Source organism: Papaver somniferum, chromosome 6, assembly GCF_003573695.1.
Source record: "Papaver somniferum cultivar HN1 chromosome 6, ASM357369v1, whole genome shotgun sequence".
Taxonomy (NCBI): Eukaryota; Viridiplantae; Streptophyta; class Magnoliopsida; order Ranunculales; family Papaveraceae; genus Papaver; species Papaver somniferum.
This window is the reverse complement of record NC_039363.1, coordinates 101,047,621-101,071,221: the sequence shown is the minus strand read 5'-3', so window position 1 is coordinate 101,071,221 and position 23,601 is coordinate 101,047,621. Positions and strand designations below refer to the sequence as shown.

The following is a 23,601-nucleotide window of genomic DNA, read 5'->3' as shown; positions in this document are numbered from 1 at the left end:
ATCAAGTAATTCAGTTTTCAAACCCAATGACAAAACAAACGAAGAAGCAATAAACGAATGAGTAGCACCAGTATCAAACAATATCTTAGCCCAAGAATTGTAAACTAAGAATGTACCTTCAACAACTGAGTTATCCGGATCCTGACCAACATGTGCAATGTTGAACGCCTTAGGTTGCTGAGGGGGCTGTCGAGCTTGGTATTGTGGTGGATTGTTCTGAGGACGGTTCTGCTGATAACCTTGACGTTGGTTCTGAGGTATAAAGGGTTGTTGGTTCCTCTGAGAAATAAGTGCAGGACAGTTCCTCTTAAAATGTCCAGGTTGCTTGCAATGATAACACGAAGGTGCAGGAAGCTCCATATTCGGTCCATTTCCTTTCTTCTGGTATGGGTGGTTGTTATTTTTATTCTTGTTCTTATCCCCATTGTGACGTTCTCTAATTCGATTTGCCTCCTCAATGTCTCTCTCAGCAATCATCGCTCTTTCCACTATCTCATTATAAGAGGTAATCTTCAAAATAGACAACCTACCCTTAATTGAAGGTCTAAGTCCTCCTGAAACTTAAAAGCCTTCAGCTCTTCATTCTCCACCAGATGAATAGCAAAACGAGAAAGTTCTTCAAACTTGGCTTGGTACTGTGCTACGGTCATATTTCTCTGAGTCAACTGCATAAACTCGATCATGCGTTGGTTTCGTGCAGTTTGTGGAAAGTACTTATTTAGGAAGGCGAGTCGAAATTCTACCCAGGTAAACAGACCGTCATTCCTAGAACGACGAGTCAAGTCCCACCAGCGAGTGGCCTCACCCTCAAGCTTAAAAACAGCAAGATCCAGCTTATCCTCGTCATTCACGCCTAATAGGGTGAATATTTTCTCAATCTTATCTATCCAATCTTCAGCGACCAGTGGATCAGGACTACCTTTAAAGGAATCGGGCTTTTGTTCACTAAACCTTCTAACTAACAAAGCTCGTTGATTAGGTGGTGGAGGAGGAGGAGGTGCATTCTGATTAAGATTCACTTGTTGTTGCATCGCTTGAGCAACAGCATTCAAAGCACGAACAACCTCACCGAAACCCTCATCATGTGGGGCGGCTAAACCATTCGTACGACGAGACATGTCCTGATTGAAGGACATTAAATTATAAGTAACACCGAGAGAATTATCTATAAAAAAGTGTAACCTATTACGCATTCAAACAACAACAATCAACAGATACACGAACAATTTCACATTCAAGCATATAGACGTACCGACTTATTCAGAAACTAGCCTGCCCAAAGGATCAGACTAGCTCTGATACCAAACTGTAACACCCAATTTTGGGCCTGGGTTCCAAACCCAAATCCAAACCCAAAATCCAAGATGCTACCTTTAATAACAGGCCCTGACTTCCACACTTGGCCCAAGTCCAAACACTAATTCTTTGTCTAATCTTTATTTATGTTCAATTCAGAAATTCTGTTGCAGCGGACATAAAAATTCTTTTAAGAAATCTAACCGTTAGATTGACGTGATTTTTAATTTACATAACCCTAAAGAATAATTTATCCTAAAAATTAATTTCACCGTTAAAAGTTCCGTATTTAATCCAAAAGTTACGTTTTTAAGGAGGAGTCATAAAATAGAAACAGACACCAGGTAATTCAAATATTTCGGACGTAAATACGAATCCATAAATTTATAATTATATTCTGAATCCTAACTTATCATATTTCCAATCATAAAATTTCTATAATTTTTAGTTTATCTTAAAGACCTTTTGACCATAGTCAAACGAGTAGTTGACCTGTACTGCAGAAACGTAAACAGTGATGGTTCGTTTTACAAAAATCATATCAATTCATTCACAACGTCAAATTAGCTTTGACCTACCTGATGAAAAGATAAAAGAACCATCTTCAAGTTTACAGAAGACACGAAAGTCTAAAACATAACGTAGAATATTTTGAAAAATAGATAAAATTCAGTACAGCTGAATCTGACAGAAAACGTCTGAGTTTTACAGTGAAAACAACTGATAAAAATACTTCTGGAACTCAGAAAATTCTAAAATTTTTATATGTGCATATTGAAAGAGTTTTACATGTACGACGAAAAAAATGAAACAAAAAAATATTATCTACTAATTATTATGGACAGTCAAACAGGTCTGATCCAGAAATTTCCATTATTCAATCAAATAGAGTAGTCTAAACAAAATTATTTTCATTGGTTATACGTTAACCCAATAATATCTAAAGTTTTAATAACCAATAAATAACTAATTAAATCATCTAAAAGAGTTGATGATATTTTATTACAATTCTCAATCATAAATCCTATGCAAACTACTAATAATACACCAAAACCGATCTCTACGCTTTTCCGCCATTAGCTCCTTGTGGTGCCATAAAATCTGGAATTTTTTGTCATTAAACGACGTGAGTTGTGACACCCAGTAGGAAAAGAAGCAACAAAACATTTTATCAAACATTTTCAATTCTTTTTAAAACAACTAGCATGGTTAATAGCATCACAAATACATGGAAACACCACATCCATAAGAACCATCAAATCAATCACATCAAATCCGCTCGCCCCAGGGAGCCCCACGTGGGTTTAGGGAACAAAACCGTTCCCAAGGATATCTCGTATCCCATCAAAGTTGTTTTTAAGAATCACAATCTATGGACCGCAGCCCAACATACATAATCATACTCACAACATCGATTATCATTCATATATGAATCAAAACTTACAAAATAAAATTAATTAAAAGAAACTTAAATAAAAAGAAGGTTTTTGATTGTGTTGCGCCTACCTCAAACGCTAGCAATAATCCTTAGGAAGAACAGTAATGAGATCAATAATCGACTAATATCAAGGCCGCTCCAATTCTACGAACTAATCACCGCCGTAACAAGCCAACTTAAGTTCTCTGATGGTGACCTATTCAGTTTCTTTTTTTTTTCTTTTTTTTTTTTAGTTTTCGTCTCCCTAGGTATATCAAGAACAGAAACCCTCACCGCTAATATTTTGGTCTTATATATAATATTCTAGAAAACCTTCATCCTTCCAAACACTCCACGTGCGAAGGTCAGAGCTAAGGGAATCCTTGACCGAGCTATTATGGCAAATTCCGTTTTCACTTCAATCAAAATTTGTTAACAAAAGCCAACAATCCAATAGCAACTCGACACGTAATGAAATAAAAGAGCAGTAACCAATCAGAAAATGAATTGCGACAAGATGATCAGATAACAAACGAACTACTAAGGAAGTTTTCAAAACCCATTTCACCTTAATAGTTATCCTACCATTGGAACCTTCCACAAATGTTTAGCCAAACCCCACTTAGAATATTCACGTGTCATAAAAAGACCTAATCGTAACCCTTGACATCATTCTTCCCTAGTCCTATCATAGCACCCTTGACTAATAAGTCAGCAGTAATGTTACCTAACCGATACTATATTAAGACACTAATTTAAAATGAGCTGATCACAATAATATTAAATTAAATAGTGATAACAAAGTGTCATATTTTTTATTTTTATTTCGTTTTTGTTTTATGTCTGCCCACTATTTTTGTAATTTAACTAGGTAAGAACAGAAGCTAGTTACCATCAATTAACATATAAAGCACCGAATTACCAAAGTATCATTCTAGGGTAAAAGACTATTTTACCCTTACTAGTAAAATGTCAAAAATATCCTTGAAATTGGGACGGGCTTTACAGTATCCAGACATGAGTAATCGTTCTAAACTCTCATTTCAATCATTGAAATCCTTGGAAGACGGTAATGGTTATCTTACACAAATGGCTTCAAGTAATTTTCAAGAGATCAAATGATTAATATGAAACTTGCCAAGCTAACATCAAATGACTGTGTCACACAGATAATATATGATTTTCAAGGTAATTTTCACATGATCATCTTTTGATATTATATTTAGTTTCCAACAAATATAGTGTTTCCAACTAAACTCGTCAAGAATATGATGAACATAGCTACAACAAAAAGCTTCCAACATATATTTCGAGGAATAGATAAGCGAGTTAAGGTCGGCCCGAAATATCAAATGTGTATAATATAAAAGTCTATGTAGCTATACAACTTAGTCTCATTAGAAGATAGAATAGAATATATTTATGAGTGATTGGTAAGTTTTAGTCTCCCCATACCTTTTGTTGATGAAGTTCCTCCCAACTCCTTAATAGATCTTCGTCTTCAATTAGTGAATGCCGTGAAGTCTAAAGCTCAACTACACATTATATCCTAATCCGAGACATAGCTATAAGTAGACTAGAAATCAAGTATATATAGTTTTGATCAACTAAACTTGAACAACAATCTTGAGATAGCAACGCTGCGAGTTCGACCGAGCAGTGATCTAACAATCTCCCCCTTTGTCAATTTTAGTGACAAAACTATCAATACATATGGGTGACAAAACAAGTTTCTTTTTTTTCAAACACGACTATTGTTCAATTCTAATGAATGAGTCTTGATTAAACGTTCTTCTCTAGTTGAGTCTGCTTTAATAGTATCTTCAAGCATACTAACCTTTGCACGCAGCAGAGTAGTTTCTTGAACGAGGTTTTCGATACTGTTAGAAAAAGACTCAATAATACCATAGAGTTCTCATACTCTATCAAGAGACTTCTCAAGTTCATCAGTGAGCTAAGCATATTTTTCTTCAAGAGATCTAATTTTAGAAGCTTGAACATCAATAATCTCAGCTGATTTTTTTAAGGTTCTGATGAGCTCCATCTCATATTCTAACATAGTGCAACTATCACTTTCAAGGGAATGTTATCAGAATCTTATACCAAAAGTTTTCTACCTCAGGATTCGGAAGAATCTGCTAAGGAGTTATCTTTTGAGGTAAACCCAATACATTTTACCTAATTAAAAGCTTTAGAAGATATTTTTATGCGCGTTAAGATGAGATAAATTTTTATCCAAAGAAATCATATTGCTAGAAACACATACTTATGAGGTCTTTGCGTGTTTGCCTGCTCTGATACCAATTAAAAAAGCTGGGGTATAACAACGGCACCCAATAATTCGTTCGGCAATATGTATGGAATAAACTCCAATATAATTCCGAGAACACCAACTTAAAAGCGAGCTCAATCAAGAGATATATCAAAGAGATTTATCTCTTTCTAAATACAATCAGCAAATCAAACAGATAGAAATCTTCTAGCCTAATTAATATGAGAAATAACTTGAATGGTACCAAAGACCAATGCCCAAGTGTCAATAAAGTTCTATCAAACAAACAAGTTCGGATTAATCAACTGATTGAACTACACGCAACCTGTGATGTTTCAATTGTACAAAAATATAATGCATAAAACAAATAACACAGACACCAGAAATTTTGTTGACGAGGAAACCGCAAATGTAGAAAAACCAAGGGACTTAGTCCAGATTAAACACCACACTGTATTAAGCCGCTATAGACTCTAGCCTACTACAAGTTAACTTCAGACTGGAATGTAGTTGAACCCTAACCAATTCTCACACCGATTAAGGTACAGTCGCGTTCTTACGCCTCTAGAACCACGCTGGATTCTGCGCGCTCGATTCCCTTATCTAATCCCTCCCACAACTAAGAGTTGCTACGACCGAAAGTCGAATAATTATAAACAAATCTGTCTCCCACAGATATGTTTATTCTTTATTCAGTTTTTTTTCAGTCTTTTGATAAAATCAAGGTGAACAGGGACCAATTGATAATTCAGTCTTATACTTCCCAAGAGCAGCCTAGAAATATCAATCACCTCACAATAACCCAACTGATTAACATACAAAGTTATTGTGGAATCACAAGAGTCTGAGACGAATAACTGTTGTGACTACTTTTTATATCTTACCTATCGAAAATAAATCTCGAGTAAATCTTAGAGAAGATAAAACTTAATACGATTGAACAAGTAAGATCAGAATATGCAACTACAACGAAAATAGTTGGATATGGCTTCACGAATCCCAATGAAGTCTTCAAGTTGTTAACCTAAAATGATTTTAAGAAAAACCTAGGTTAAAGGAGAATCGACTCTAGTACGCAACTAGGAACACACAGAAGTGTGGGGATTAGGTTTTCCCATTGCTAGAGTTATCCCTTATATAGTCTTTCAAATCAGGGTTGCTTTTAATCAAAGCTAATATAGCTTAGTAACAAAGCATACAATGTTCACGGTTAAATGAAAACCTGATTTAAGATTCAAGATAAGTGTGCTTAAAGATAAAGCAATTAATCTACACCGTTAGATGGTTTTATCTTGTTACACACAAATGAAATATACCTTCATTTAGATATGGGTTACCGTACCTAAACGTGTATATTTGAGTTGTCTCAATAATAGTTAACCGAAGTTAGCCATATGAACACTTTTGTCTTAGTCGTATTCAACTAACACTTCTAGATCAAATATGAATATCAATCAATCATGAAAGATAAGCAAATGAATATAATTGTGTTTCAAATATAGTTGTTCAAGTGTTCACTATCTTATAGAAAAATATATGAACAAATTGAATCAGAATCGGTTTGATTCGTAAACGTAAAAAGGACTTATACATGAATAAATTCATGAACATTAAGACACAGTTTGCAAAGATTGCATTCCTTAGATCATAAATGTTTTAGTTCATGAGTATGAGAATCATATATGACCGATTCTAGAACTTTACCACCGTGTTCGCCAACCAGGTACGCGAACAGCAGTTCCGGACCTTGGCATGTCAAGTCGTTCGAAAACCCGGTTCGCAAACAGCCGTTCCAGACCCAACTCGGGTAGTACCATTCGCATACTAGGTACGCATAAAAGGTTCCCGGACCTTCTCAGTTAAAACCGTTTGCATATTAGGTACGCAAACAAGGTTCCCGGACCTAAATCATTACAAAACAGTTCACATACTAGGTATGCATACCGTGTTGTATCCAGACACGGGTAATCGTTCTAAACTCTCATTTCAATCAATTGAAATCCAAGACGACGACGGTTATCTCATACAAACCATTAGCTTCAAGTAATTTTCAAGTGATCGAATGATCAATGCGAAACTTCCCAAGATAACATCAAATGACTGTCTCACACAAATCATATAAGATGTTCAAGGTAATTTTCACATGATCATCTTTTGACATTATATTTAGTTTCAAACAAATAAATTGTTTCCAACTAAACTCGTCAAGAATATGATGAACATGGCTAAATAAAAAAGATTCCAACATATATTTAAAGAAATAGATAAGCGAGTAAAGCTCGTCTCAAAATATCAAATGTGTATAATATAAAAGTATACGACTTGGTCTCATTAGAAGATAGAATATAATATACCTCTGAGTGATAGATAAGTTTTAGTCTCCATATACCTTTTGTTGATGCAGTTCCTCCAAGCTCCTCAGTAGATCTTCGTCTTCAATTGATAAACGCCGTGAAGTCTAGAGCTCAACCACACATTCTATCCTAATCCGAGACATAGCTATAAGTAGACAAGAAATCAAGTATATATAGTTTTGACCAACTAAACTTGACAAACAAGCTTAAAATAACAACGCTTGTGGTTTTGACCCCGAGCAGTACTCTAACACTTTTGGAGAAGATGGAAATCAGGATAACATGGAATAGATGAATCAATATGAAGAGCACACCTAACGTTCAAGTGGATCAAAATGCAAGACACAAACGTATAAAATAGAATCCAAAGGTATGTCCACTATTGTCAGATTCAAATTGCTCCACAAGAAGATAATTCAAGGAAGATTCAAGATTTTCTCTAGCTATCATGATAATTACCAAGGAAACTATGAAGGAAAATGTCTCAAAAAAGTAGGCATGCGACGTACCAATTTTTTTTGCTTTGCTTAATTTTAAGGATATTTATCGCATCTAGAATTTTCACGCTTTTAAACTCGCTATGATTAGTAAAAACTGTACTCCCATTAGGAGCTTCCATATGTTTGTTGGTCTGTCTCTAATATTGCAAGGATAGAGGTTATGCTACAGTCCCCTCTCCTAGTAAGCTTGCTTATGATTTTCGTACTTGAAAAAGCACGATTTATAAAGAGGGATATCAGTCCTACTAAGTGCTGATACCATTTCATCGATCCAACGGCCAGGATCGGTGGCATCTTTTTATCCTATATGAAACGGTATCAGCACTTAGTAGAACTGGTATCCCCTTTATAAATCATGTGAAAAAAAGAAGAGAATTCAAAAAAAAAAGATGACCACGGCATTGGCACATAAACCAGATGCATCATGTACCTGGACTTCATCTAATTATATTCATTGTTCTTTTTTAAGCTTATTTGCTCTCGATGGAAGTGAATTAGTCGTTTGAGCCGAATGATCAAAACAAAAAGCTTGAACGGAGGAACTGTACACTTTTCCTAAGACAATTAATTATATTGTCTCAAGAAAACTGTCAACGATCCGTTGTAGTCTAGGTGGTCAGGATACTCGGCTCTCACCCGAGAGACCCGAGTTCAAGTCCCGGCAACGGAATTCCTTTTTTTCTTCTTCCTTCCAAAGGAATGCAACCAATCAAATCAGTGAAGAAGTGGGCTGGCTTACTTGTAACCGCACTAGCAATTTTTTTGGTCAAATGTATGAGCAACAAGCCATAGCCCATGCAAAGTTTCGTCACTATCAACTGACTATTAAAGTGCCATCATCTCAATGCAAGAATCCCACATTCAAAGATTTTGTAGTAGTAGTTTAATCAATATATATACACTAGTAGTGTGTCTCTCTCAGTGTTCAACATCATGAAATTGAATCTTGAAAACAGGACAAAAGCAAAAGATGGAGTATTAATTTTTGAATCAGTCGGCTCTCTTTTCCACGACAACCAGTATTCAATTCTCTCTGCTGCTACATACTCCAATGCCATTAATGAGAACCAGTTCAAGATAATGGCAGTAGTCTTCTTCTAGTCCTCCCCTTCATTCTTCCTCAACTTTTCTTTAAAAAACTCAGACCTAAGTCGTTAAGCAACAGAACATACACTTGTTTTTATTATCTTATTCTTGCTTCTTCACGGATATTCTGGCCGACTTTTTGAAGTTTTCTAGTGACGCAGTGGAAGTCTCTGGTTGTTTCTTGAACTGGTTTTTCATGGGTTGAATGAGTACTTTAAAAGGAGGGGGTTTGATGATGACGATGCTGAGATACATTAATTAGACATATTTTCCTTACTCTGTTCTCGATTAAATTACTCTGTTCTGGGTTTGATTTAGACTACTTGTTATATGATGATGATGATGAAAAGGGTTTCTTGGCTTAGATGGATTCTGTTCATGTTCATTGCAATCACTAACATCACTAGTGGTCATTGCTTATCACTTCCTGGTAAGTTGTATTCTATTCCCTTAGTGGTTCTTACATTCAGTTTCTATTTTATGTATATGTGCAGAATTTATTTGGTTTTTGCTAATCCACAATGGCATTTGTGCCCTGTATATTCCACATTTTAGATACACAAATGCTGATTAAACACCCCACTAGCTCACTTGGCCTTATTACCCTGCATGATTTAGAATTTCCATCCTTCCATTTCCAGAGAATTGGTTACTAGGAAGCCCTTCATGTGAACTTGTGTGGTATATGGTCAGAAATTTGGGGATTGAATCGATTTGATTAGCATAGATGTATAGCTGGGATGATATGGCGTGTGAGAAATTGAGAATGGTTTTCCGTAGGAAGGAGAGTTTCTGTTTGTGTTTTGTACCACCCTTGAATCCCTTACACATTGTCGTCTAACTCGATCACTGAGCTAATCGGTTTGATGGAACCTAGTTCTGAAGCAAGGACTTCATTTCTAATGCTTGGAAAAATGTGGTCATTTTTGACTGACATGAGTGAGATAACACCTCCAGGAATGGGATTCCTTTTAGAGCAACCACAGTCATGACCAAATTTGGGGACTATACCCAAATTTGGTCCCAAATTCAGCCGCAGTGGTACTGACTAAAACCATATTTAGTCCAGTTAATTAGGGTTTGCGACCAAATGTGGTCGCCAACCCAGACTAAAATGATTAATAGTGGGACGGAAGTATAGTGGGCGTATGATTTCAGACGGAAGTATAGTGGACGCTCCACATCGGGCGTACGTATAAATAACGTATGATAATGGGGCGGATGTATATAGAGCGTTTGAGTTAGGCGTTATTATAAACACCGCCGGGCCATACGTAGATAAAACCTACGCCCCATAGCAGACGCAGTTATTAAAAACGCCTGGTTTGGACGCAGTTACTAAAAGCGCCTGGTCCGGGCGCATGTATTATGACCGTATGCGGGAGACGGACGTATTATTAACGTCTGTGTGAGACGCATGTTTTATGGGCGTATGAGTGAGACGCATGTTTTAGAGAAATTGCAATAATTAAGAAACTAGAGTTGAAGAATTAATTACCAATAGAATGGAGTTAGCAAAGATTCTAAGTCCATTAGAAGTGAGAATTTTCACATCTTCAGATGAGATTTTATCGGATTTTGTTGAGATCTGATCAAATCCAATTAATGTTGACATAGAGATTGTTTTAGTTTGCTTTTTCATGGGTGGTTCCATTTAATGAAACAAATGATGTGAAGAAGAGAAGAGGAAATTAGAGGTTCTTTTTTCTTTCCTTGTTGCTGTTTGAATAAGAGAGTGTTTGTTAACTTGTTTCTGTCTGACTGACTCCACTCCAAGCATAAGCATTCAGGCGTTGATAATAAATACGCCCCATTTCAGGCGTTGATAATAAATACGCCCCATTTCAGGCGTTGATAGTAAGTACGCCCTACCCAGACGCACCTTCCATATCCGCCCTACCCAGACGCACCTTCTATGTCCGCCCGATTCATACACACTTTCTATCTCCGTATGTATCAGACGCACATAACTTCTCCGTCCCAGTAGACGCACTTCCCATCGCCGTCCCATGTTAGGCGTGAACTATACCTACGCCTCAATCAGGCGCACGTAATAACTCCGTTTCATTCAGACGCATATTTTAAAGAACGCTCGGTCAAGAAACGTGAGTATAAGTTCCGTCTGCACCAAGCGTTCGTATAAGTTACGCTTCACCAAATTTTGGTCGTCCCCCATTGCGCTTGAACACCCAGAATACCAAATTTTTTTGGTTTTTAGTCTGGCTTTTGGTATTTGGTCCGTCTCATGACTGTGGTTGCTCTTAGGCCTTCACCTTTACCTGCCTTATTTAAGGATAGACTAGTGCTTTTGGATTCTTGCATGCCGACCTAATATGCAGTTAAGGTTTAATCTGCGATCAGATTGGTACCCTCACCCTTAACACACCGGTTGAGTTGATTGTTTATGCTCATATCTGATTGAAAATCTGAAACTGGATAGAGTTTTCCAGGTTCCTAGTAGCCTCAAGCACTAATTTCTCAAAGCCGTGTAAATATGACTCTAAAGAGTAAAAGACTAAGTTGTTAAATTTGATTGTGTCACGCCACAACAAGGATGTCAACTGCTTAAATGTTCAAAAATTCATAGCAGTATACAACTTCTGTGCAGGAATTGTTCTCCTCGGCCACAAGGGCAGCAGCATAGCTATGATGACACATAACAGAAAAGTTATGGTAAGTAACTGGTCTAATCTTTCCTAATGCAACTTATGCTAGATCAAAAATTAAAGCAGGCTAACTTGGTAAGATCATTCTTGTTCTTTTTCGATTCTTTGCAGGAGGAGATTTATAGTCCAAGCAATGCTAAGAGCAACAGTGCAGCTAGTGGAAATGTAAACCTTGAGGATTATTCTCCTATTGATCCTGTACCCACTTCGAAAGCCGCCATAAAATCAGCACCAATTCAGCACGGCACTCCTCTTATGCCCTACATTCCTAAGCCACCAGCATCCCCAATTCCCCCTAAGAAAGGAGCATCTCCTGCACCAGCTTAAATCTATTTACTACTACTACATGAATACTACGATGGCCACAGAATTACACACATCTATGAATTTATGTAATGATAAAAATGCGTAATAACTACAAAGGAACCTTAAATCTTTAATCCCTTGTTGTTATCAGGTGACCCTTCCTGTATGATACTAGTAAATGATTGTTTTTGAATTTGCGGGGTTTAAATTTTATTAAAAGGTGCTAAAAGAGCACAAAAAGAGAAACAGATAAGAGAAGAACGGAGCACAAACTAGTACTTGAATTATAGAGTTCTTATTTATAATAAGAAAACACAATCGATCAATTTCCATAAAGGTAACCGGCATATTGTTGATACGGTGGTTGCTTCGGCAGAATAGAATGTGTAGTTGATGAGGGTAGACAGAATATAGATAACTCATTGCTGCTTTCGTTCTTCTGCGACTTTGTACAGAGATGCAAGAAATTCTTTAAGGCATTTGTTGAAGACGCATGGTCGTTCGAGATGAACCAGGTGACCTGCCTTCTTTATGCCTTGTAAAGTTGTTTTATCTCCCAGTTGCCTATAATAGGAGAAGAATTAGTCTCAGTAAGTGACCATAAGCACTACCATCTTTGCTAAAATCTTAGTAATTAGCATTCTCTGACTGTATACACCACAACAGTTTTATAATCGCAAAGATTTACTCACCATTTCATGTTTAGAGCAAGGTCTAGGTTGAATATTTGATCTTCCTCTCCCCAAAGTAGGTGTATCCTCTGTAAGAAAACAAAGAACTTCAATTTATTTTCCGAAATTTGGAGTTTAAAGACAATTTTTTAAAAATATTTACCTGTGTGAAATTCGGAATGGTATTATCTTTATTGCTGATTACCAAACCTTCAAGAAGTTCTGCTCTTTCCTTCCTATTCGTGAACATAACCTGTGAGAGCATAAAAAAAAAAAAAAAAAAAAAAAAAAAAAAAAAAAAAAAAAAAAAAAAAAAAAAAAAAAAAAAAAAAAAAAAAAGGAGCTTAGGCACAATATAGGCATGAGGTTGCATGTAAGACACCGATTTTGCCGAGCTATACAACAGAAGTGGTAAGATGATCATGCATTCAGTGTTTCTCATTTACATAGTTTTTCGAGAATTGGCTAGCGAACCTCTAAGAAGTCACGATGAAGACGATCAGGGAACCAAAGTTTCCTATGAACAGCAACAGAAAGAAGAGCTTTAAGTCCCTTAACAGAATTAGGCAAGAGCAGCTCTGACGAAGACGAAAATCCCAGTCTATTTAAACAGTCATCGCCGAGTGAATCAGTCATGGCCAGAACTGAACCCGAAATGACCATAGCTTGAATAAGGTCAGGATATCTCTCAGCCATCTTAAAAGCAACCATTCCACCATAACTAAAACCCACAATAGTACACTTCTCAACACCTAGTTTCCTAAGGCCTGTAACTAAACAGTCAGCTTGAAAAGACGGTGATCGATCTGCGCTGTCGGTTGTTGAGCCGCCGAAGAAAAGGAGGTCAGGAACGTATACTCTGTACTTTTTAGTTAGTGCACCCACTTGAAACTGCCATGTTACTATACCTTCTGCAGCAAAACCATGAATCAAGACCACGATTGGTTTGTTGTTTGGCTTCTTGTTTTCTTTGAGGGTTGCGGATGGAACCCAAAAGTTCATTACTGTGTTTTTCTCAATCTCTACTGTGTGTGGCGTTAAACCAGCTAACTTCATTAGACCACGCAACAATGGTTTCTGTGCTTCAATCAAGTTAACCATCTCTGTATCAGTCAAGCAACAAGGGTTTTGTATTTAGAGGAAGAACAAGATCTCTCCCGGAATATATATATAACAGTTAGTTTACCGTGAGGGGTTGCATACGAAACCAGTTACGTTTTGTCATGTGGCATACGAACTCATGCCTCTTAATTAATCAGTCCTTCATTTTGATTTAAACGCAATGGTCACAGTGAAAACTTGATTTGAACCCTATCTGGTTGGTGAACCATAAACGTCCTAAAAACTGGAGGAGTGGTTTGAGATTGCCAAAAAGGTCAAGAGAGTGCACTTGTATCATCAAATTTGAATTTATTATTAAATTTTGAAGTGCCATTCAGCCCAAAATGTGAGCTTCCCCTACCAACAAAGTTCTTGTTTGTTTTGTTGTGTGAATCAGGATGGAAGCTTTGACAAGGGATGGCAACATTTAACAGAACTGAAACGATTAGGCCTTATGTCACTGGATTCAGTGGGTTTAGGTAGTGGTAGATTACCTGCCAAAATCACCCACAATTAATTTATAGTCTTTAGACTGAGTCTTCCCAGGATTTAAAACCTGTAATATGTCATTGTGTAGTGTGTCATTATAATGGGGCAAGTTTTCAGAAAACTCTTTGTATGACTATCAGCAAAGTATGCTATTGCTAGGAAAAACTCTGTAATCTTTCTCTGTTTAATGTATCGGTACCTTCCAAAGCTTTTTTGTAAATGGGCCAAGCCATGGCCCACAAAAGTTTCTCAAGAGATTTTGCATTTTCCGCCTAATAATTTGAAGCGTCAAAAATCTTAGTTCAGTCATAACCAGTAAATGTGTGGGAAAAATATCCTTTGGTCCTTTTTAGATGGACCCATATCTGTTTGGTCCTTTTAGAAAACACTTCTACCGTTTGTTCCATAATTATTTAAAAATATAAAACAAACAAAAATACCCTTAGCAGTTCATTCTGTGTGATGAACCATCAAAATTCATTCTTACAAATGAAAACCTAATAAAAACCAAATTAAATCACATAAAAAACGAACTTCATTATTTCATTAAAATTTTACAAAAAAATCCATTATTAAAACCAGAGTTCATTTCTGGAATGAACTCCTCATAAAACCTATATAAACCAGAGTTCATTTCTGAAATGAACTACTCATAAAACCTATATAAACCAGAGTTCATTTCTGAAATGAACTACTCATAAAACCTATATAAACCAGAGTTCATTTCTGGAATGAACTCCTCATAAACCTATATAAACCAGAGTTCATTTCTGGAATGAACTCCTCATAAAAGCCTATATAAACCAGAGTTCATTTTTGGAATGAACTCCTCCTGATAAAAGCCTATATAAATGATTATGTTCATCAACAGCAGAGTTCATTCCAGTAATGAAGTTCCTTTCAGTAATGAAGTTTATTCCAGGAATGAAGTTCATCTTAAGCAGCAGCAGCAACAACAACAACAACAAAACGCATAAAATCTTCATCTTCAACAGCAACATCAGATTTCTAGGGTTTGACGAGTTCATCTTCATCATCATATCCAATCGCAGCAACATCAAGAAAACCAAAAACCTAATTAAATCTTCAACAACAGCAGATCTATCTTGAGTTCGTCTTCATCTTCATCATCATCACCAATCGCAGCAAACATCAAGAAAAATAAAAAACCTAATTAAATCTTCAACAACAACAGATCTATCTTTGACAACAACAACAGTAGCAGAAGATGAGTTCGTCTTCATCTTCATCGTCTTCATTATCATCACTAACATCAAAAGCTTCGTCGTTCATCATCTTCTTCATGTGATTCATCGTCTTCATCATCATCAACAACACCAACAATGCCGTCTTCATCATTTAATCAACAACAACAGTTTATTTCTTCTTCATCTTCTTTATAGTAGCAGAAAAAAGAAATAGAAAAATATGTAGAGAGAAGAGAAACTAGATCTGAAATAGAGAGGAGAGAGAAAGTAAATTTGAGAATGAGATATTTTTTATTAAATTTTTCTATATATATGGTCACCTTACCAAACCAGTATTTTCTAGGACCAAACAATAATATAAGGGTATTTCTGCCACTACAAGATGACATTTACATCATCCATGACATCACCATAGGACCAAACTATAATTTTTAGGACCAAACTATAATTTATATTTCTAAAAAGGACCAAACAGACAACTGACTAGGCTAACTGGACTAGACTCTCTCTAATATATTATTTCTTGGACCATGTGGTATTTCCTACTAAAGGTTTCTTCTGGTGTATATATATGGTACGATACGACTATATAAAAGGTAAGTGACCTCACGAATTACTTCAACTATTTAATATCCCTGAAATACCCTACCTTGAAGCTACACGAACTCAGCAAGCCCTAGGCTATCAATCGAAGTTTACGTTGTTCATGATCATTGTGAGGCTTTACATCTATCTGCTTAATTCCCTGGGAATGGCAGCAATCTATGCCTGAAATTAACAGAAGAAGTATGTTTCAATGAATGCAGCAGCAGCAGCACCTTTCGTCATTTATTTCTACTTTGTACCCCTCACACGCCTCTTCGGTGCACTGAAGATGAAAGTAAAGAAGGTTCAACTTCTTAGTAAAAATGTTCTCTATAATTAATAGAAAAAGGTTCACCTTTCGTTCAATACTAGATTAGGAAATTGAAGCATCTGAGGCTGCATCAATCGGGGATACACAATAGAAGGAATTGTTCTATTTCCAAACTTCACCTTCAAGAAGCGTAGATTCTTTTTAAGGTTTATTTCAATAAACGCGTTTCGTTTTATACCGAATCTAACCCTGCGTGTCTTTACTCGTAAGACGGAGAACACTAAATAAAATCAAATCACACCATCTCTATAATAGGTAAAGCCTCTTTTTCTCCGGAATTTGTCGGAATTATGCGTAATAAGATATTGGCCAAAATTGAAGAGGTCTTATCAATAAAATTTCCATTTATCCGTGATCTAGGCATAGTTCGCAATTCATTTTATAATTCTTCTCATTACCTCGCATGGGAAGGAGCACTGTGGGCTAATGAGCCGTGGGGGTCATATTGGAATTGGGACCCCAAAGAAACTTGGGCATTTATTTACTTGGACTATATTTGCTATTTATTTACATATTAGAACCAACCAAAATTTTGAAGGCACAAATTTCGCAATTGTAGCTTCTATGGGATTTCTTATAATTTGGGTATGCTATTTTGGGGTCAATCTATTAGGAATACGCCTACATAGTTATGGTTCATTCACATTAGCATCTTAATCGAAGACGTGACCTAATACATAGAAATAACATATGTAATGAAAGTTTGTATGAGTTTTAGAAAACCGGTTCAATCAAATAGTGATTGAACCGGTTCTCTAGAACTCCAAACGTATCCGATTACAATTCACTTGTTTTTTTTACTGAAGATTAAGATAAGGAAAAATAAGACTTCTTTTTCTTTTATTTTCCACCGATTTTTTTTATCGCAACTTTTTCTTTTATGTCTTATTCATGCAAACTATCGAGAAAATTAATTAGATAAATAGCTTTTACCTTGTCAACTGATAGTGAGAGAACGAAATCTGGATAAATACCAATGTCTATTACTGGCAGAAAGATATAGATTGAAACAAAAAGTTCTCGTGGTCCAGAATCAAAAAAATAAGAATTTTTGGCTTTAAATTGCTTGTATCTATAAAACATCTGGCGTGACATAGATAATGAATAAATAGGAGTTAATATCATTCCAATTGTCATTACAAAAGTAATGAGGTGTTTTTTGCATTAAAAGATATTTGGGGCTGGTAATTATGCCAAAAAAGATTACCAATTCTGCAACAAAACCATTCATTCCCGGCAATGCAAGAGAAGCCATCGAGAAACTACTGAACATTGTAAATATTTTTGGCATTGGGATAGCAATTCCTCCCATTTCGTCGAGATAAACGAGACGTATTCTATCATAACTCGTTCTTGCCAAAAAAAAAGTGTCGCACCAATAAATCCATGAGAAATTATTTGCAAAATGGCCCCGTTGAGTCCCATATCGGTTACGGAGGCTATAATTGTAAAACCCATATGAGATACGGAAGACTAGGCTATTCTCTTTTTTAAATTGTGTTGCCCATGAGATGTTAAATCTGCATAGATTATTTTCCATGTGCCTACAATAATCAACCAGGGAGAAAAATGGAATGCGCATGGGTAATAATTCCATATTGATCCAAACCAACCCATATGCTCCCATTTTCAATAAGATTCCGGCTAGAAGCATACATGTACTGTAATGTGCTTCTCTGTGGGTATCTGGTAACCATGTATGTAGAGGTTTCTAAATCCGTCTATTTTTAAGGGTTGGACGCGGGTGACATATCACCCGTCCGATGGACACCCGATCCGGAGAATAGCTTTAGTATTATACTAGATTACCGTTTCCACGGTGGGGTGGGATGACCGAAGAAAAACGAAACACCGCAATGTGTAATGGTGTTATAAAGCTAAAATTGATATGCATCAAATTTATGGTAATTTACATAAATTTTCCCAATATTTTATGCATCTTTTGTGGTGGTTTGCATCAATTTACCCCATTTGCTATGCATCCTTTGTGGTGGTTTGCTTCAATTCCCCAATGTATTATTCTATTATGGTGTTTTGCATAATGGCTATGCATTAAATCTTAAAAATCATCATCGAATTTTTCTTAAAAACTCTAATTTTTATATTGTTATTTGTACTCATTGTGTGGATTTTTTTAAAACCTTTCCAATGACATAAAATTTGTAAAATTCTAACGCATGGATTTTTAGACATGTTATATTAAAGTTTGATTACTAATTATAACTCTGAAAAATAAGAAACATAAGGAGTTAAAATAATTAGTCTTAAAGGGGAGGACATTTTAGGCTTTTCATGTACCAAAGACTACCACCAAATTGATTTCCAATCTTTTTATGAAATTGAACATTTGTGTTAGTCTACATTTTACAAAAAAGTGGTCATAAAAGGAACTCCCTCCCTACGAACCCTTCGGGCGGTCGGCCCGATAAAAGTACGAATGATATGTACTTACATTTTGAAGCTAGAGAAATATCAAGGATGAAAATGAGAGGAGGGACAAGTTGAGAATATAATGGACTCACGCGTAATCAGTGATCACAAATCTTTTTTAGCCCGGATGCATGATGACTAATCTTTTTTTTTTTGTCTGCATTGATTGAACTCAGTATTAATATCAATTTTTTCTAATTTATGTTTTGAAATATCCGGGAATCCGGCCGCATCCACCCAGTTCATCTGCTCACCCGTGGGTATTATACCTGCCGGGTAATGGACATGACACAGGTGAATTTTTAAAACCGGTCATTTTGATGGATTGGACATGGGTGGTATCAAATCCGCATCCACCGATGCTCACCCCTACCTGTAGGTGTAGTATCGTATAAGACTTTGAAATCTGTGATGTTCAGGTGCTCAAATACCAAGCTAGGAGTCTTAGAATGCTCATCTCTAACTATATTGAGCAGCTTAATAATGTTCGGACCACCACAAAGGTTCTGAAGAATATACTAATATTCACTTCATAAGTGTCTGGAACCGAAAAATACTAATGGTCACATGTCCGACCAAAGATAAGAAAACAGTTGCATCTTAAGTTGAAGTTTAAACTGCACTCAAGAAGTTGACATTGATAATGTAAAAACAAATTTAGTTAGTTGCTTATAGTGGTGCTTCATACAGGCACTTGGGACTACTTCATCATTTCTTCTTCTCAGACACACCAGCAGACCTGCAGTAATTTCCCGAAGTGAAAGCACATATCAGATTCCATCCACAACTATGTAAACAGAAATACACATGCACATAAAAGCATTATCCTCGGTGCACATATGAGACGACATTAATGTCACAATTTACAGATGTCTGTAGACCATTCATGTGTGGATCCATATGACTAGTTAGCTCAACTAGTTCTTATGTTCAACCTTAAACATGAAATCATTTTGTAAAGTACGAATGGTCATTTAGTTCGAACATACTATATTCATTGGTGTTTCTAGCAAAGTCATTGAAAACCATAGAACGATACAAACTTTTGCCTAAGTTTATGGTATCTCTAATCAAAGTTTATGATACATACAGCACAACAGAATAAAGTATATGGTATCTCTAAACATGGTGTATTGCTATATAAACACACTTCAACCATTGAACTAGTTCCTGCAAGCACCCATTTAACTCATTAGTTATGTTCAATCAGTCCCAAAGTAATAGTTATGCTCAATCAGTCCCAAAGTAATAGTCTACCTAGTCCCAACATTCATTGATGTCGATTAATTTAACTCTTTCACAAGCAGAAACTCAACCTCAACACTCAAATAACTCTTTCTCAGTTATCATATCATATCGAAAAACATGTCCCAAGAAATATTATATTGACGGACACGAGAGACGTAAAAACCATATATGATAATGATTTTTCAAAGATGGTATTTCTATCTAACCCAGCGAAATCACAACAACTAACAGCAGATTCACATGGTCCAAGCTTTGTTATTATGTATATGACACTTGAAGCCAACCATCGTCCAAGCTTTCTTATTATGTATATGACAACAGACAATATTCAATAGGAGCAGCGCACAAATAATTTGATAGAAATAAAAGTGATATACAAATACGTCAAAACGAGTGAACACATATAATGAGATCATCCAGAACAAAGGCTTCATAAACGAGTGAAATAAATGTTTCCACAAATACAAAATACTCACACACAGGAAATAACTATCACTAAGAAAGCATACAAAACAACTATATTACAAGTAAGAATTACCTTCTTTTCACTGACAGGCTTGAGTATCTTAATCACGTCCACGAAGATGACTCTCCTTGGGGGGGATAAAATTTACCTGCTGCGTCAGATTTCATAAATTCTTTGACCCTTCGCATCACAGGCCCTAGCTCGCTGTCATCTTTATCAAAATAGGCTTTCTCGTATTCTTTTCCGCTATTTGGCATGGTAAAGATACGCGCCAATAAGTTGGCAACTTCATTACCACCTCTGTATAAATGCCTCAACTCCCAATGCGCAATATGTGACTGATATTTGATAATTCTGTTGACCAATGTCTTCAGTCTGTTTGACGTCTTGAGGTACTGACCAATTAGTTTATTTACCACTAGTCCATTTTCCACATGACGAAGCGCTGGCAGACAATCGGTGGCCAATATAACGTTCTGAAGCTTGAGGTCTGTCGCTTTCTTAAATCCGTAAGATATCCCTTCGAGTTCTGAAACAAGTGACGAATAGGGTGGGGCACCACCAGCAGCAGCCACTACCACTTGAATCTCCGGAACATTCTCAACTGTTTCAATTTGTCGGACAATACAGCCAAATCCAGCAGTACATTCTCCGTTCCCCTGATTTTCACATTCAAAAGTACAAAATATTTAATATACGACATGATACACAACAATATTCATCTTAATATAAGTTCAATGAGACTTTGCATTTGTTTATTACCTTGTCAACGTAGGATCCATCAGTATCAATACGGCTGACTCCTATAGCATCTGGTTGAATCCACGGCACCAAACCATTAATCTTCTTTTGGCGCTGAATAGGGATGAAGGTAGGGTTTTGCATGGTTTGGGTCTGAATTTGTATGCTCTGACTTCACATATTAATTGTCGGGCTCTCAGTTGATATATTAGCCTGCACAACACCAGCGCCCACCTTGTGTTGTTTACCCTTGATTCTATTTCTTTTTTCCATCTTTGATGCATCAAGTATTGCATCCAAAGCTACACTCGCCAAACTGAGCAACAAATTGGATATGAATGCTTAATCTTCGGAAAAGCAAATCTAAGTATGGAAATGGAAACGGAAATGGAAAAGCAACTGTTTACCTGGTATAATGTGACAAACAGAGCAGCTGCATGGCCAACCACCCCAAAGCCAGAAGATAATTATTAAATTCTTGCCCCTCCTCAGAAACAGGTGCCACTTCAAGCCATTCCTCGTATCTTTTTAATCTCTGGCGCATAGATTTTCCAAATTCAGATTTCAAAGATACAAAAAAAAAAATTGTCTTTGGATGACAAAGAAATGATGGCGTCCAGACTTGTAACGTAAGGGTTTCCACAGGCATCACGTGTTTCTGCATACGTATCCCCGAAACTGAGCAACTCCATTATCAGTGGATAAGAAGGACATGTATCATCTGGAAAAATGTGACATATTTGTTGTTCGACAACTGCTTCCTTCGATACTTCTTCCTTCACGATATTCATTACTAAAATCTTGTTTGAATCATTTAGAAGATTGAAGCGCTCAATTCTGTGATAGAACAAGAAAGTTCAATGTATATTAACAACGATGATGATAATTAATAAAGCAAATGATGATGATAACTGAGAGAGAGAGAGAGAGAGAGAGGAAGAGAGAGATTATTACTCTTTATCATAGTTCAGTACACTATCGCGGCAAGCACTTCTCGTTTTATAAGCCACTAGATCGCCATAATAATATATTAAGAAGGATCTTGCAGACCTGACACCTTCTTGAGAATATGTGTATCAATACACCTTCTTGAGAATACTATAAACCCTGCAGCTTCTAGTTTCTTTAGCTCAAAGCAGTTAACCAACTCCTTCCAGGGTTCATACTGCGGGAAACGCACTACTCTGTTCAGGCACAAACACTTAAGACCAGTTCATGTGTCATCTCTAGCAAGAACTTGTATTGTGAAAAGTGCTGTTACAGGACCTGTCAAGGGGGAGACAGCATAGTCACATTACGCAAGGAGAACAAGATGTTGGAGGAAATATTTGTTAGACGATAAAAAAGAAAAAATGAAAGGGAAGAAAAGGAAGAAAAACCTTTCAATTTTTTATCTTCAATATGAAACCACAATAATGCAAAGTCCTCAGACTTGTATTCAATAAAAGAGTACATCTGTTTTGTATCTTCAATGATGAAGTTGAGAGAACGCTTATTGTCAAGCACACAATAGGAAGCCCTACGAGGAACCACCAAAGTGTCCATCTCCTTTCCTAACTCTTTAATTTCTTGAATCTTAAGAAGCAGCTCTAACTCTTGAATCTTAAAAATGGGCTGACTAGCAGAAATCATGGGGAGCATGGGCCTCCAAGGGTATTTAAATGTTTCCATCGAGGTAGATGTTTCCATCTGTTCCATCTGTGTAGAGATTTATAACGTTAAATTCAACCACAACATGCAGGTAAAAAATTTAGTCCTCAAATCAATAAAAACCACAAACAAATCACCACCCACCCATTACAAAATAGTCATCCTATGACATGATAAATAGAAGAAAATAAACCTTATGTATCATCTTAACAGACAAACTATGTCGGAACTTGCTTTAAAAAATGTCAAAACCCTAAATACGAATCCCGAAATTTAAAACTCTAGCACCAAAATTAAACACTGGATTAGCTAATTACCTAATCGAAGAACAAGAAGAAGAAGAGAGATCTTACCTTAACATCCAAGGCAGGAGAAGTGAAGAATAAGAAGAAAGGTGACGGCCACGGCGGTGGCGGAGAGTGGTACTGGTTGGAGAGGGTTGCACTATATTTTCTCCGCAACTTCTTGCGTTAGGCTTGCACTATATTTATAACCAAGACTAAACCCGGAAGCTGGGTAGCACTGGCGCTGAGTGACGCGGTCAAATTCCTAGTTAGCAATTGGTATTCGGGAAATGTACGGAACCGTAAACGTACGAGTATTAATCGGATTTGTAAAAATCAAATCGGCCAATAACTTGGAGTGATTCGGCTTTAAATAGGTGCGGCATATGGAGAGTGGTACATGCCACCATTCCGCTGTATTACCAGACTGACAAACAGACTTAGCTAGACAGTCTGTTACTTTGTTACATACTCTAGATACATAAGTATACCTCTAATAA

At 36.5% G+C, this 23,601-nt stretch overlaps 4 protein-coding genes and 1 non-coding gene across 5 annotated transcripts; 2 read left to right on the top strand and 3 right to left on the bottom strand.

Annotated features, from left to right (window-relative positions):
- Positions 1-512: 512 nt before the first annotated feature.
- On the bottom strand, positions 513-1,118 carry LOC113291205. Its single transcript, XM_026540765.1, has one exon. The coding sequence runs from the start codon at positions 1,116-1,118 to the stop codon at positions 513-515; it is 606 nt and encodes a 201-aa protein (XP_026396550.1).
- Positions 1,119-8,436: 7,318 nt separating this feature from the next.
- Positions 8,437-8,509, top strand: TRNAE-CUC. The gene has a single exon. It is a non-coding gene; the product is annotated as a tRNA-Glu (tRNA).
- Positions 8,510-8,910: 401 nt separating this feature from the next.
- LOC113285969 lies at positions 8,911-12,070 on the top strand. Its single transcript, XM_026534700.1, has 3 exons — positions 8,911-9,355; positions 11,534-11,598; positions 11,703-12,070. Exons 1-3 carry the CDS (start codon positions 9,256-9,258, stop codon positions 11,916-11,918), a joined length of 381 nt encoding a protein of 126 aa, XP_026390485.1. The 5' UTR covers positions 8,911-9,255; the 3' UTR covers positions 11,919-12,070.
- Positions 12,071-12,079: 9 nt separating this feature from the next.
- Positions 12,080-13,800, bottom strand: LOC113285968 (2-hydroxy-6-oxononadienedioate/2-hydroxy-6-oxononatrienedioate hydrolase-like). The gene is made up of 4 exons (XM_026534699.1): positions 13,043-13,800; positions 12,732-12,821; positions 12,590-12,657; positions 12,080-12,461 (listed from the first exon to the last, which is right to left on the bottom strand). The coding sequence occupies exons 1-4, from the start codon at positions 13,667-13,669 to the stop codon at positions 12,317-12,319; spliced, it is 930 nt and encodes a 309-aa protein (XP_026390484.1). The 5' UTR covers positions 13,670-13,800; the 3' UTR covers positions 12,080-12,316.
- Positions 13,801-19,372: 5,572 nt separating this feature from the next.
- Positions 19,373-22,225, bottom strand: LOC113285967. The gene is made up of 5 exons (XM_026534698.1): positions 22,122-22,225; positions 21,575-22,004; positions 21,189-21,483; positions 20,499-21,085; positions 19,373-19,451 (listed from the first exon to the last, which is right to left on the bottom strand). Exons 3-4 carry the CDS (start codon positions 21,309-21,311, stop codon positions 20,531-20,533), a joined length of 678 nt encoding a protein of 225 aa, XP_026390483.1. The 5' UTR covers positions 21,312-21,483; positions 21,575-22,004; positions 22,122-22,225; the 3' UTR covers positions 19,373-19,451; positions 20,499-20,530.
- Between the last annotated feature and the right edge of the window lie 1,376 nt (positions 22,226-23,601).

Coding starts and splice junctions, on each gene's coding strand:
- LOC113291205 (XM_026540765.1), bottom strand. CDS start 1,118: ATGTCTCGTCGTACGAATGGTTTAGCCGCCCCACATGATGAGGGTTTC.
- LOC113285968 (XM_026534699.1), bottom strand. CDS start 13,669: ATGGTTAACTTGATTGAAGCACAGAAACCATTGTTGCGTGGTCTAATG. Junction 12,658..12,731: donor CCATTCCGAATTTCACACAG/GTAAATATTTTT, acceptor GTTTTCTTACAG/AGGATACACCTACTTTGGGG. Junction 12,462..12,589: donor CTTGCTCTAAACATGAAATG/GTGAGTAAATCT, acceptor CTCCTATTATAG/GCAACTGGGAGATAAAACAA.
- LOC113285967 (XM_026534698.1), bottom strand. CDS start 21,311: ATGCAAAACCCTACCTTCATCCCTATTCAGCGCCAAAAGAAGATTAAT. Junction 21,086..21,188: donor ATGGATCCTACGTTGACAAG/GTAATAAACAAA, acceptor TGTGAAAATCAG/GGGAACGGAGAATGTACTGC.
- LOC113285969 (XM_026534700.1), top strand. CDS start 9,256: ATGATGATGATGATGAAAAGGGTTTCTTGGCTTAGATGGATTCTGTTC. Junction 9,356..11,533: donor TCATTGCTTATCACTTCCTG/GTAAGTTGTATT, acceptor ACTTCTGTGCAG/GAATTGTTCTCCTCGGCCAC. Junction 11,599..11,702: donor CACATAACAGAAAAGTTATG/GTAAGTAACTGG, acceptor GATTCTTTGCAG/GAGGAGATTTATAGTCCAAG.